Genomic DNA, 15,493 nt, shown 5'->3' with positions numbered 1-15,493 from the left:
GCAGGTCTATTTTTAGTTCTCTCAGTGTTCTCCAGATGTCTTTCCAAAAGGAACGAATTAATTTGCATTCCCACAGGCAGTGTAGCAGTGTTCCCTTTTCTCCACATCCACGCCAACATCTCTGGTTTTAGGATTTTGTGATATGGGCTAATCTCACTGGGGTTAGGTGGTACCTCAAAGTAGTTTTGATTTGCATTTCTCTGATGATTAAGGATGGAGAGCATTTTTTCATCTATCTGTAGGCCATGTGCCTCTCTTCTTTAGAGAAATTTCTCTTCAAGTCCCTTGCCCACCCTGAGATGGGATCGCTTGTTTTTTTCTTGCTAATACGTTTGAGTTCTCTGTGGATTCTGGTCATTAAACCTTTGTTAGAGACATAACCAGCAAATATCTTCTCCCATTCTGAGGGCTGTCTACCCGCTTTATTTACTGTGTTCTTGGCTGTGCAGAAACTTTTTAATTTGATCCGGTCCCAAAAGTGTGTTTTTGACATTGCTTCAATTGCCCGAGGGGGTCCTTCTCATAAAATTTTCGCCCAGGCCGATTTCTTCGAGTGTTTTCCCTACACTTTCTTCTAGTATTTTCATAGTTTCATGTCTTAAGTTTAAATCTTTAATCCAATGAGAGTCTATCTTAGTTAATGGTGAAAGATGTGGGTTTAGTTTCTAGTCCCTCACTTTAAAAGCTCCTTTCTAAACAATGAGAAAGCCAGAGTGTTGGCTCAGGGCTGTGCCTCAAGTGGCCAAGGCGCCAGCCACAATACACCTGAGCTGAGGGGTTCGAACCCAGCCTGGGTCTGCCAAACAGCCATGACGGCTGTGACCAAAAATAGCTGGGCGTTGTGGTGGGTGCCTATAGTCCCAGTTACTTGGGAGGCAGAGGCAGGAGAATCACTTGTGCCCAGGAGCTGGAGGTTGCTGTGAGCTGTGATGCCACAGCACTCTACCCAGGGTGACAGCTTGAGGCTCTGTCTCAAAAAAAAAAAAAAGAAAAGAAAGAAAAAGCCAGATTGTTAAGAATTTTTTTGCCTTTCTTTAGTATAAAGATTCAGTGCTTTTGTGTTTCTTTTACAATATTTTTCATAAATTTTTTTTTTAGTTTTTGTGCATTTTTAACTTTACATTCACCTTTCTGAAATTATTTTTTTATCCTTTGTTTGTATTTGTTTGGTGTATTTATTTGTTCAGTAGATTTTTGAAAACCCTCTTTTTGTGCTCAGAAATGTAAAAGGCACTATGGGTATTATAAGTGGCAGTCCTTAAAGGTTTTAATATTTTTTCTGAAGAGAAATGGGAAGGTCTTAAAGTGTTTTAAACAAAAAAGGTTTCTTAGATTTTTGTTTTTAAAGGAACATTCTGGCAACAGTGTGGAGAATCATTACAGCTATGTAATACATTTAGCAACTTAATACAACACAGATTTATTATCTTAACGGTTTCCGTGGTTCATGAGTCTGGACACAGATAGGTTGTATTCTCTGCTCAGGGTCTTAGCAGGATGAATTCAAGGCATCCATTAGGGCTATGATCTTGTTTGATGATCGTGGTTCTCTTTCAAGTTCACAGGTTGTTGACAAGATTCATTTCCTTGTGGTTGTAGGACTGGAGTATGTAATTTTTTTGTTGTTGGCTGTCAGTGTACTCAGGGGCCATTCTCAGCAACTAAAGGCATATGCTATTTCTTGCCATGTGGCCCTGCATACAACATGGCAGTTTGCTTTTTCAAAACCAACAGGACAATCTCTGATAGCATATGAGAGTGTTCTGTGATTAATTCAGGCCCCCCAGGATGATATCACTTTGATTGACTAATAAATCAATTTATTTGGCCCTTTATATCTTTAAAATTCCTTTACCTTTATCATGTAACTTAAGCTAATTATGGGAGTTCTGCTTGCACTTATGGGAAGGAGATTATACAGAACATGTACTCCAGGGGATGGGAATCTTGGGGAACATTTTAGGATTCTGTCTAACATAGAAGGTAAGAGTGGCTATAGACAGATGAGTTCTGAGGCTGTAGTAGTAAGGAGAAAAATGTTTGCTTTGTCTAGAATGGCGACATACTAATATGGAGAAATATATTGATTTAAAAAGAAAGAAAATTAGAAATTAAATCAATAAGCCCTAGTAGTTGACTCGAATAATGAAGAGGCAGGGAAGAACAAGAGATGTCAAGGATAAGTCTTAAGTTTCTGGTTTATACAACTATAAGAATAATTGTACCCTTCAGTGAGATAGTAAATACTAAATGAGATCTTGTTTGGGTGGGAAAATACTACTTGGTTCTTGAATTTACTGAAATTAAGCTATGATAGGCAAGACTATATTTCAGAGAAAAGAGGTAAGAATATAAAATTGGGAGTTATAGAGTAAGTAAGTATTACATTGGTATATCTGGATTCTATGTGGCTATTGTATTCTATAAAAATGGAGCATCATATAAACCATAAATGTGGTAAGTAGGCTTTAGTTTTTATCTTAGTCTGAAAGTCTGTCTTTTAACTAAAAATACAATCCATTTATAAAATTTATTGTGATGGCTAATGTGTTTATGCTTATTTTGTCTTATGCTTATTTATTTGGTTTTAAAATATTTTACTTTTGTTGAATTTGATCAGATTATCTTCTTTGTTTTTTCTTTCTGGGGAGAAATGGAATAGTATCATATTATGTATACTAATTTACTGTTAGTTTTCTTGATAGTTGGTCCTTCACATCTGAGAATTCAACCATGGATTAAAAATATTTTTGAGGGCAATAAATAAAAAACAATACAAATACAAAAAATAATACTAATAGAAATATAGTATAACAACTATTTACATAGCATTTACTTTGTATCAGGTATTATAAGTAACCTAGAGATAGTTTTAAGTATGAGATTGTGTGTAAGTGATATGCAAATATGATGCCATTTAATAGAAGGACTTGAACATCCTTGGATTTTGGTATCCTAGGTAGATCCTGGCAATAATCCCCCCACAATCATACTGAAGGATAATTGTACTTTGTTAAGCCTAAGGGTAGAATTTTAGAGTCATATTCCTTTTTCTCTCAGAACTGTATGAACACCTTCCGTTTATTTTCATGCTTCTGATGTTGAAGATGGGGAATTTGATATCAGTCTTTTCTTTCCTATGAAGACATTTATTTTTTGATCCAAAAATATGAAGCTTTTTTTCCTCCACTTGATAGTCAGAAATTTACTCATTTACCTATCTGCTAGGTCATAGTATTATCTCCAGTTTATAGATGTATAACCTATAGCCTACTTTAAGTAACTTGATCACGGTTACACAGTTAAAATAAGTAGAAAAACTGGGATCAGTTAGATAGTCTAGCTCCTAATCGTTACTCTCTATTTTCTCTACACTTGAGGGATAAATATGTACCTTGAATATACAAGGTACAGAAACCCCCTATACAAATGTTTAGGATTTGTATTCTTCTAAGTGCCAGGACTCAATTTATGTGATTTTTTTTTTTGTAAATTGAAGTGCTTTACAAATTTTGAATTTCTTTAATTAATAGACTTCATTTTTTTAGAATAGTTTCAGACATAGGGTAAAATTGAGCAGATGGATAGTACAGAGAATTATCATGAACTGGAGAAAGCTTGAAGTGAGGCGCAAAATAAATTTTGTAACTGCATCATGAAGGAATTGTTACATTCTCTGGGGATGGAGTAATTCTACAGGTTCCTATGGATGACAAGCTGAAGATAGCTAGGAATGTAAGGGTGGTTGTATTATATGTATGTTTTAAGAGTATGATTACGATTCCACAAATACTAATGCCTTTTTGTTAACAGATTTATTCCTCTACCTAGAACACCCTTCCTTATTTTAGCTGGCAGAGTCATTTGTTTGTAAACTTTTAATTATGTGTGTTTCTTCTTTCCTAGAGGAAATACATACTCCAGTTTTTAGTAAAAATGTTTTTGACTGAGTGACCTATATTTTGTTTCTCTTATTGTTCATGGCAGTTTTAGCCTAGATTCTCTGAGTTGGACTAAATTACTGAGTACATGTAGAAAAAATTCAATTACAGGTTATTATTGTTGAGAGAAAAGCTAGTTTCTAATTCAGGATACTAAGTTTTCTTTGTTGAGTGAGAGCAAGACACACTTTGTTGCAGTATCCCAATCATATCATTGTTAATTCCATTTTTACTCCTAACCCTTTTCTTGTTTTTCAGGCTGTGACAGTGAGAAACTCCATGGCTAAATCTCTGTATAGTGCCCTATTTGACTGGATAGTTTTTCGCATTAATCATGCACTTTTGAATAGTAAAGATTTGGAGCATGAAACCAAGGTACATTGGATTATAATATATGTTCCCTTGAAAACTGTTTAATAAACTGGTTAATATATGAAATTTAAAAACAAAACTGTGTGGAGTACCAAGTTGAATGACTTTTAGTTTTGTTATTCATTACCCTCTTTAGAGGAATTCTTCTGTCTTTCTAGATCTTTTTTTCCTATGTATTTACTTTCTGAAGATGTGTATATTGGGAGTGACTTTTTAAAATATAAATAGAATCATACAACCTCTACTGTTTCAGAAAACTAAAATACTTGTAATTGATGGTTTATTTTGGTTGAATACTGACCCCACACAATCCCCTCTCCATTGCTATAGAGGACTTGAACATTTTGTTAGTTATATTGTAGATATTATTCATAACGTATATTTTAGCATCATTTTTTAATCTTAATTTTCTCTTGTTTTGTAGACTTTGTCCATTGGTGTTCTGGATATTTTTGGGTTTGAAGATTATGAAAATAACAGCTTTGAACAGTTTTGTATTAATTTTGCTAATGAACGTTTACAGCACTACTTTAACCAGCATATCTTTAAATTGGAGCAAGTGAGTACTTAAATATGTGTAATGCTTGACTCCCTCCAACAGGTTTTTGAGTCATATTCATGTAAGTATTTAAAACTTTGTGTTTCATTGTAGATACTGTATGTACATATTATAAGCAGATGACAAATTAGAGCATAGTTTTGAGCCATGTCAAAACTATAGGATTTTATAGTCCCATGTAGATTTGCTAATATGTGCTTATTGGAGTGCCCCTTTGAATGAAGAGATGCATAGATTTGTTTTGAATTTTTGTTGGTGGTATTGATTTTTAATTGCTATGATGGACTTGGTCATTGTGTGTAATAGTAAGTACAGTCAGCCTTACATATGTGCAGGTTTAAGATTCAAAGTTGAAACTAAACAGATACAAACCTGTGGATACAGAGGATAGACTGGAGTAAACCATTTCATATAAGGGACTTGAGCATCTGTGGATTGGTATCTGTAGTGCAGGGATACTGGAACCATTCCTTCATGGATATGGAGGGCCCACTGTATGCTTTTTTGATTGCTTTGATTTCTTAGTGCCAGGATGGGACAGAGAAGCTTATTAATAGAATCTGGAGTCAACAGAGTATGGACACAAAGAAACAGAACAGCATAGGTAGACTAAATGGGTAACTAGGTATTTCTTGTGAGAATCCTAAGATTTTCTTAGGTTCATATAAAAACAGTTAACTTTCTGTTTCCATAAGAATTATTAGGGTAAAGGAAGGGTCAAACAAAATGTGGGCTTGTTCTCTAAATTTGAAACCAGCACACACTGAGATTGTAATCTAGAATTTCAATTTGTGGATGAGAATATAGGGATAGATAGCCAGGGTTCATCATGCTCAATTGAAGAGAAATGATGAAGGAGGGAGAATGAACAAAACAACTACAGTACTGCTTAGCAGGTCTATCAATTAAGGGGGGAGAAAAGATCTGTCACTAAGCCCTCTGTCATTTGAGCTTGTTGCACTCTTTCTTAGCTTTAAGCATTTTTCTTTTGCTTAAAGGGCATAATAGGTGGTTAACAGTAACATAACAGTATTAGTCCTGGCTACCTTGATGAATGCTGAAACTTTTATTTTATTTATTTTTTTGAGACAGAGTCTCACTGTGTTGCCCTCAGTAGAGGGCTGTGGCATCACAGTTCACAGCAGCCTCAAACTCTTGGGCTTAAGCGATTCTCGTGCTTAAGCCTCCCAAGTAGCTAGGACTATAGGCGCCCGCCACAACACCTGGCTGGTTTTTTGTTGCAGTTGTCATTGTTGTTTTAGTTGGCTCAGGCTGGCTTAGAACCCATCAAACTTGGTATATGTGCTTGGTGCCGTAACTACTGTGCTATGGGTGCTGAGCCAAATGCTGAAACTTTAAAGCACATGACCTTTTAGCTACACATTTATTCTAATTTTATAGGTGATGCCTAAAACTAGGGTTCAAGCCTTAACACATGGCTCTGTAATTTTTGCTTTCAACTGAAAGCTAACATGAGATTGCTGTCTTAGTCTGTTGATTCGCACTAGGGGTCTTAACATACTAAGTGAAAATATTTTATCTCTTGCTTATGTGTTGGAGGGGTGATAGAATACCTTTTGTTGAGTGTGTTCTCAGTTTTACAGAGCAAAGTATCAGTTGCTCTGTGGACCATTAAATAGAAGATTGGTTAAATTGCTTTTGAAAAAGAAGTGTATTCTTTTTTTGTGAACTGAAACTATCCTCACCTTTTCCAGAAGTCTAAATTAGACATGGAGAGCCATAAAAAATGCCTTGGCCATAAGTGTGTTACATAAAAATAAACCCCTGCAGTTTATAGAAAATATAAACCACTTCTAGGGGTGGGTGTTCCTCATTTGCTTGCTACTCTGAATTTTATAGTTTTGTGCTATAACTTTTTATTCTCAGGTTTTCTGTATTTTGTGATCTAGTGGGTATGCCTTTGATGTAATGCCTTTGATCTAGTGAGTATACCTCTTTGTCAGCCCATCTATACTATTTTTCCTTTCTTTCCCTTCCCTAGCTTTTCCACTTAAAATGGATTTGCTGCTAGTAAGAGATTTAAGATAGTTTAAATATTAAGTTTCTTGTTTATATGTGCATCATCGATACCTGATATGAGATGGGTACCCAGTGATTATTTGTAAAATTCAGTTGAATACAAAATCAGTTTCAGAAAAAAGATGATAAAAACGAAGCATCAAAGATGCTACAGGGAAAATCTTGAATATGTTTATTATGGTTCAGTTCTAAATTTTGTCCAAAAGGAATATTATAGTAGGTACATTGGGATGGGAGAGAGATACAGTAATTGCCATGCAAGATGATAAATGCTGTAATCAGAAGGTAGAGTACTTATACAAAGAATGAAGTTGATTAGAACTGCCTAGAAGTCTACAAAGGTTGCATAGAGGTGATTCTGGAGTATAGTTTTGAACAAGTTGGAGGTCATTGGATTGTTAGTGAGGAAAGATATTTTAGGCAAAGGTAACATTATACTCCAAACTGGGACCTTGCATGTCATGCAGAGAAAATAAGATTTTTTTCTTCTACAGAGTGAGGAACTACTTGAAATATATTTATTAGGAGACTTGAATTGGAATTGTGGAAGATGGACTGAAGAACAGTTGAGATAATCTGTGAACCCAAGTTTAGTCGTGTGTCACTTAACAATAGGGATGTGTTCTGAGAAATGCACTGATAGGTGATTCTTTGTTGTTCAAACATCACAGAATATGTTTACACAAACCTACTACATGGCATAGCCTACTACACATTTAGGCTCCTCGTCTGCAAACATGGGCAGCATGTTGCTCTACTGAATACTATAGGCAGCTGTCACACAATGTTAAGTTTGTGTGTATAAATGTTATCCAGACACAGAAATGGTACAGTATAGATGTGGTGTAAGCATGATGGCTGGCTGGCTCATGCCTATAATCTTAGCATTCACTTGAGGCTGAGAGTTTGAGACCACTCTGAGCAAGAGTAAGAACTTGACCAAAAATTGAAAAATTAACCAGGTGTGGTGATTTGTGCCTGTGGTCCCAGCTATTTGGGAGGCTGAGGCAGGAATATTGCTTGAGCCCAGGTGTTTGAGGTTGTGGGAAATATAGGAGATTATCTCTGACTAGTGCAAGAAACTCTACGCCCAGAAATTTGACAGTGTGGGGGAAATGGACCAATACCTGAAATCACATCCTCTCCCTAGACTTAACCAAGAAGAAATAAATTTCTTGAACAAACCAATATCAAGCACTGAGATCAAAGAAACAATAAAAGATCTTCCAACAAAAAACGCCCTAGACCAAATGGCTTCACACTAGAATTCTGTCCAGCCTTCAAAGATGAGCTTGTGCTCATACTGCAGAAACTATTCCAAATCATTGAGAAGGAAGGAATCTTCCCCAACACGTTCTATGAAGCAAATATCACTGTGATACCAAAGCAGTAAAAGACCCAAGTAAAAGAACTTTAGACCAATTTCACTAATGAATATAGATGCAAAATACTCAACAAAATCTCAGCCAGTAGATTACAGCTACACATGAAAAAAAAATTATACACCATCATCAAGTAGGCTTCATCCTAGGATGCAAGGCTGGCTTAACATATGTAAATCCATAAATGTAATTCACCATATCAATAGAAGTATTTAGACTTCTGGAAGAGGTAACAAAGGCCATATGATCCTCTCAGTAGATGCAGATAAAGCATTTGATAAAATTCAGCATCCTTTTCTAACAAGAACACTTAAGAATATAGGCATAAGTGGCATTTTCCTTAAACTGATTGAAGCCATCTATGACAAACCCACAGCTAATATACTGAATGGAATAAAACTGAAAGCGTTTCTACTTAGAATTGGTACCAGACAAGGATGTCCTCTGTTGCCACTGCCATTCATGTGATCCTGTGATACATTAAAGTTTTAGAATTAATGCTTTGTAGCAGCATGTGGCATACTTTTTCTGTAAAGGGGAAGATAAGTATGTTTTCTAGTTTCTTTCATCATGTGGCCTTAACTTTGCTGTCATTGAGAAAATAGCCACAGACAATATATAAGCGAGGGATTGTGTTGTTTCACAGTGTCTGTCCTACAGCAGTTAAAGTCAATGAACTCTAGGGCATCCAATAAAATGGATGTGTCTCTGAAATATTAGTTGAGTAGAAAACAAGAAGACAAAAAGTATGTATTATGTGACTTCATTTAGATAACACTTATAAGCAAGTGAATCTTATCAATTGTATTAAAAGCTGACTTTGGGAGTATTTGAGTGGTCATTGAGAAGAAAGGATGAGGAGGACTTTTGGACTTCTAGTAAAGTCTGCAAAAATCATTATTTTCATGATATTTAGGATGCTTATTATTCATGCTGTAAAAAAGAAGAGCTGGGGAGGGGGATCCTTTTGTACTACAGTTTGGAAGTGACCTTTATGTAACAATTTCTTGTGAAATTCTTAAGCAGGAAAAATTAAGCATTTACCTTTCCCGATGGGGTAACTGTAGTCTATCATAGGGTTTATTATTCTTTATAAGATAAATACACTAGGATAGAATTACAAGATCACTGTTTTGCAAAACCATCATATTTGCAAAGAATTAATTTTTGTGTGTGATTATTTGTGATTGCTAAAACCATTAGATAAACCAGTTATCTTACCTGGCACCTAATTATCACTGCATTGTAGAAAAGTATCTTCTTTACATTTTCAGGAGCATCTTTCTAAAAAAAATCTAAAAAGTAAAGCAATCAAAGGGATGAATAAAAGAATATTTACCTGTACAGAGAATGAATAAGAAAAAAAAATAAGGGCTTCATAAGAGTATTTTAAATAATTGCTCAAGACCTGAGATTTGAGATTTTTAATCTTGGAATTTGAAAGCTTTTCTTTTTTAAAAAAATGTTCTAAGGATTTTATTTTAAGTTATGTGTGAATTCTGTATGATTTATGTCTCTGATCACTGCTTACTTTTCTCAGAAATTCTGATTTCACTAAATTCATTTTTGATGATCCAACCAATGTAGTCCTCTTTGATGGCTTTGAGTCATGTGGGGAGAGATTAGATTTCTTCATGGTGTATTTTTCATTGTCTCATAGTGATAAAACAAGTCCAATTAAAACAAATCCAGCCCTAATTTTGATTAGAGTGGGCTTAGATATAGGATTCTAACCAAAAATTTAGTTTCAAAGAAGTCTGTGTGTATATACACACATACATACATATACATGTATATTTATATACTTTGTTCTCAAGATTTGTAAAACCAAAATTATTCATCCTTTTATTGTATAAATTGGTGGTAAAAAGAAGCTTTTTCTTTTAAGCATGGCAAAACCTTTTCAATCTGTATTACCATATATGTATCTATATGTACCTCATATATACATTATTTTCTGCAAGATGAATAAATTGTTATTTTTATATTTGGCTTTCCTAGGAGGAATATAGAACTGAAGGTATCAGCTGGCACAACATAGATTATATTGATAATACCTGTTGCATAAATCTTATTAGCAAAAAACCAACAGGTCTGCTCCATCTTTTGGATGAAGAAAGCAAGTAAGTATGATTCTTTTCAATTTTATTATTGGTTATTTGGGCTTCTCATTTCTTTTTAAGTTTAAACTTTGTTATGACATTGTCAGGTAAAGAGCCAACAGGTTCCTTGCATGTGGTTTTTAAATATGTTTCTAGGTAAATAGAATGGACTTTTACTATTTGAAGTCTTTTTTTTTAATGTTTTTCCTGATTTCTTTGATTCTGATACTACATTTTTTGACCTATGTTTACTATTTGGTTACATGTCTTTTCTTCTGGAATGGAATTGAATTTTATATATGAGATGTGATTGCAGTTTCATTTTTAGCAGAAAAGAATATCATGATATATTGGGGACATTTGTCTTGACTATGTAAGTGGCAACATATGCCAAAATTAAATATAAACTTCATAAATAATTCTTCATGTAGCATCCTCCAGAATATTCACAGTGCTCTATAAAATATCTAGAATTGAAAAAACTGAAATGAGGAGATTGTAAGCCTTTTTTAAATGACTCTTTAATAAAAAATTTAAAAGTTGAATTACTTTAACTGATTCCTAGTTTAATATTATACCCATTAAATTAGAATAGAAAATATTGGGGATTTACTAACCTAAGTGGAAGACTGTATATCAGATTTGTGTGGCACAGTGTAATGTTTATGCCTGCTGTCCAGTTTAGTTATTAACAGCAAATTTTGTCTGGGAGCGTGGCTCACGCCTGTAATCTTAGCACTCTGGGAGGCCATGGCGGGTGGATCACGTGAGCTCAGCAGTTGGAGACCAGACTGAGCAAGAGCAAGACTCTGTCTCTACTAAAAATAGGAAAACTAGCTGGGCATTCTGGCAGGACCCTCTAGTCCCAGCTACTTAGGAGGCTGAGGCAAGAGGATCACTTGAGCCCAAGAGTTTGACGTTGCTATCATTTATGATGCCACGGCACTGTACCTGGGGTGACAGAGTGAGACATTACCTTTTATAAACTTGTATGGAGCTGGAGACCATTCTTCTAAGTGAAGTATGGCAAGAATAGAAAAACAAATGACCATTTATAGTCATTATTAAACTAGAACTAATCAACCACTATCTATGTGCACGTTTGTTAGTAAAACTCAACAGTAGGCTCGGCACCTGTGGCTCAAGCAGCTAAGGCGCCAGCCACATACACCTAAGGTGGCGGGTTCGAATCCCCAGCCCGGGCCCGCCAAACAACAAAGATGGCTGCAACCAAAAAATGGCCGGGTGTTGTGGCGGGCGCCTGTGGTCCCAGCTACTTGGGAGGCTGAGGCAGGAGACTTGCTTGAGCCCAGGAGTTGGAGGTTGCTGTGAGCTGTGATGCCATGGCACTCTACCCAGGGGGATAGCTTGAGGCTCTGTCTCAAAAAAAAAAAAAAAAAGAGAAAAACTCAACAGTAGTAAAATTTAGGTGGGAGGATAAGGGGGTCATGGTAAATTCACACCTAATGGGCACAATGCGCAGTATCTGACTCAAACTGTACAAAAGCAATTCACATAAGCAAAACACAGGTCCCCTTGTAATATTCTGAAGTGTAAATAAATAAACAAATAAATAAATGGAAAGAGGAAAAAAGGAAAAGAGAAGGTCAGAAGCCCTCCTTGAATGTACTGTTTCTCCTGTAATTTAGCTTAAAATAATATGTCAAGGATGCCTATTTTTGTCTCAGACATCCCAGAAGATGCAAAGGCATGAAAAATTTTTCCCTCTACCATTACCTGTAAAGGGACATTGAAAATAAATCAGTTACGTTTAGGAAGGGCTATTTGGGGGCTTATTTAGCTTAAATATTTTTTCTTTAAAATATTTTGTTCTATATGGAATATAGAACATGAAATATATATATACTTAGTGGTGTTTGTTCTTTACTCAGTGTGTTCCTAGTGGTCTAGGTGCGTGGGTTTGGAGTCAGAAGTCTTTGATAATCTTATTTCTCTTAGTTATACTCAGTATGATGTTGGGCAGGTTGTTTAAGCTGGCTTCTGTAGAATACAGAGTGGCATTTAGGAAGGAGGAAGAGTGTAATAAAAGTCTCAAAGTTACGTCTGTATAGGATTTTAAGTCTCAAAGTTAAGTATGAGTAGTACTCAAAGTGTGCTCTGCTGATAGAAGTAGTGGACCACTTGAAGCTTGTTAGAAATGTATAATTTCAGACTTACACCCCAGATCTGTTGAATCAGAATTTTCAGTTTAACCAAGGCTGAAGTTAAGATTAGAGCATTCACTTAGGCAACATTTTTGTGAATTTTGCCTGACTGTAAGTCACCATCCTGATAAATTAAATAGTTTTGAAAGTTTCAGAGTTGGGAAACATTAGATTAAGAGCTTTAAAATGAGCAATAATGTCTGATTTTCCCTGTTCTATACTCTTTTGCCTGATAACATAATAGGGTGTCCATAAACGTCTATTGAGTGCAGGATTTGTGGAGAGCTTTCCTTTCTATCTTTCTTGGAGTGTTCTCATGTGTATCTTCTTTCCTTTGAAAATTTCTTGATTTTTTTTTGTTTGTTTTTTTGTTTTTTTTGTTTTTTTGAGACAGAGCCTCAAGCTGTCGCCCTGGGTAGAGTGCTGTGGCATCACAGCTCACAGTAACCTCCAACTCCTGGGCTCAAGCGAGTCTCCTGCCTCAGCCTCCCAAGTACCTGGGACCACAGGCACCCACCAGAATGCCTGGCTATTTTTTGCTTGCAGCCATCATTGTTGTTTGACAGGCCCGGGCTGGATTTGAACCCGCCACTTCAGGTGTATGTAGCTGGTGCCTTAGCCGCTTGAGCCACAGATGCCGAGCCAATTTCTCCATTTTTAAATGTTCTCCATTTAAAAGAAGAGAAAAATACATCATAACCCTTTCAGTGACTCAGAGGATTAGAAGGTAAATAAACCGACTCAGAGGATTAGAAGGTAAATACCTAGAGACAATGAAGTGAGCATCCTGCCTTAAGGGGATCATTCTGTTTGGAAGCTCTGAGATACAAGTTTGCAGAGATTGGTTGGCCTAGACTTAGGAGCTTGGAGTCAGTCTCTTTGCCTTGGTGAACCATAAATTTTCTGAGTGGGGCAGGAAGATAATTAAAACACTATAATATGCTTTGTTAACCTGAATATAATAATATGCTTTGATAGCCGGATATTATGCTTTGGTAACCTGAAAAAAAGGTTAAGATTTGGACTGGTGAAACCGTTAAAGTGACTGCTACTGAAGTCTGTGTTTGAAATTGTAAGTGTTGTGATCCATTCCAGAATAGCTTTTGGGTTTGGAGTGAGCAAGGTATTGGAAAGGTTTTGAGGAAGTGATAGTATTTGAATGATAAAGAGGACAAGGTGACAAGGAAAACAGCAACATTGGCAACATAAATCAATAACATTTATATAATCTCTATAGAATGCCAGCTAGTATTAGATGTTTTTACTGGTGTTATTTAGTTCTGTTAGCACTATGATATCTATCTAATATTGTGCTTATTTTATGGATTAGGAAAGATGTTCTCAAAAGTTAGGCTGGGTGCGGTGGCTCAGTCCTTATAATCTTGAGGCCACTTGGAGAGGCCAAGGTAAGTGGATTGCTTGAGCTCAAGACCAACCTGAGCAAGAATGAGACCTTGCTTCTACTAAAAATGGAAAAATTAGCTGGGTGTTGTGGCAGACACCTGTAGTCTCAGCTACCTGGGAGGCTGAAGCAAGAGGATCGCTTGAGCCCAAGAGTTTGAGGTTGCATTTTACTGAGGGTGACATAGTTAGACTTTGTCTCAAAAAAAATTATTTAGTTTCCTCAAGGTCACTGATAGAATTGGTGATTCAAATGGCTCAGCACCCATAGCTCAGTGAGTAGGGCACCAGCCACATACACTGAGGCACTGAGGCTGGTGCGTTCCAACCCAGCCTGGGCCTGCTAAACAACAATGACAACTACAACCAAAAACAAACAAAAAAACCCCAAAAGGCCAGGCACTGTGACAGGCGCCTATAGTCCCAGCTACTTGGGAGGCTGAGGCATGAGACTAGCTTAAGCCCAAGAGCTTGATTGAGGTTGCTATGACATCACAGCATTCTACCAAGGGCCACATAGTGAGACACTGTCTCAAAAAATAAAAAAAGAGGACAGTGCCTGTGGCTCAAAGGAGTAGGGCACCAGCCCCATATGCTGGAGGTGGCGGGTTCAAACCTGGCCCCTACCAAAAACTGCAAAAAAGAAAAGAAAGAGAATTGGTGATCCAAACCATGCCTATATGATGTCAAAGACCATAATCTTTCCTGATTCTAATACATACTGTGTGATCAACCATTTTGGTTCTAATTTTAGAATCATCGTTACACCTCAAGTTTGTATTAACTATTTTTATAACCTATGTTATATTATTTCTCATTATTTCAGTTATTGTTAAATGAGGCTGTTTCTTGGAAGATCTCTCTCCTTTTTCTGTCAGTGATATTCCCTCTACTTCAACCTTCTGTCCAACTTTTAACATTTAGTTCATTATTTCTTCCTATGTCTTCTGTGAATGTTTTCATTCTCAATCACTAGTGATTTTTTTTCTCTTTTAAATGTCTCTATTTCCAGTTATGCAATTAATGCTTAATAAATACTATACCTATGTGATTTCTGGATATGAAATGCTGTCATTCAGTACAATCAGTAGGTATAACCTCATTGAAGCATATTTGAAATAATAGACATAATACAGAAATACTGGTATATAATTGATATAGGTAAGGAAACCGCTGTTACTTATCCATGAAGAAATAGGAAACCAAATAATGTCCATGGATGTTAAGGACTTGTGAAAATTGAGAAACTATTCTTATGTTGGAATTTCTTGGCCCCAAAGAACACATGATTTGGGTTTTGTTTTGCTTTGGGTTTTACAGTAGGACAGAACAATGTAAATTAAGCTAAATATGTAACAACTTGAGTTAATTTCACTACTTGCAAAATAAGAATCTGGGCAAATGGCAAGATCCCCCACCTATAAAATAGGAACACCAATCCATATTATACTCATATGATCCCCCACCTATAAAATAGGAACACCAATCCATATTATACTCATATGATCCCCCACCTATAAAATAGGAACAC

At 36.1% G+C, this 15,493-nt stretch overlaps 1 protein-coding gene across 6 annotated transcripts in view; it reads left to right on the top strand.

The window, feature by feature from the left end:
* Positions 1-15,493, top strand: part of MYO9A (myosin IXA) — a 205,117-nt gene that overhangs the window by 40,344 nt on the left and 149,280 nt on the right. For all 6 annotated transcript variants that reach the window (XM_023510048.1, XM_023510049.1, XM_023510052.1 and 3 more), the window contains 3 exons: positions 4,200-4,316; positions 4,738-4,872; positions 10,296-10,417. In XM_023510048.1, the coding sequence (XP_023365816.1) occupies positions 4,200-4,316; positions 4,738-4,872; positions 10,296-10,417 (374 nt within the window). The remainder of the gene's footprint in view (positions 1-4,199; positions 4,317-4,737; positions 4,873-10,295; positions 10,418-15,493) is intronic.

This window comes from Otolemur garnettii, unplaced genomic scaffold (genome assembly GCF_000181295.1).
Source record: "Otolemur garnettii isolate 467f Iridium unplaced genomic scaffold, OtoGar3 scaffold00011, whole genome shotgun sequence".
Lineage (NCBI taxonomy): Eukaryota > Metazoa > Chordata > Mammalia > Primates > Galagidae > Otolemur > Otolemur garnettii.
Note: the sequence above shows the minus strand (reverse complement) of the source record. Positions and strands in the feature narration are given on the sequence as shown.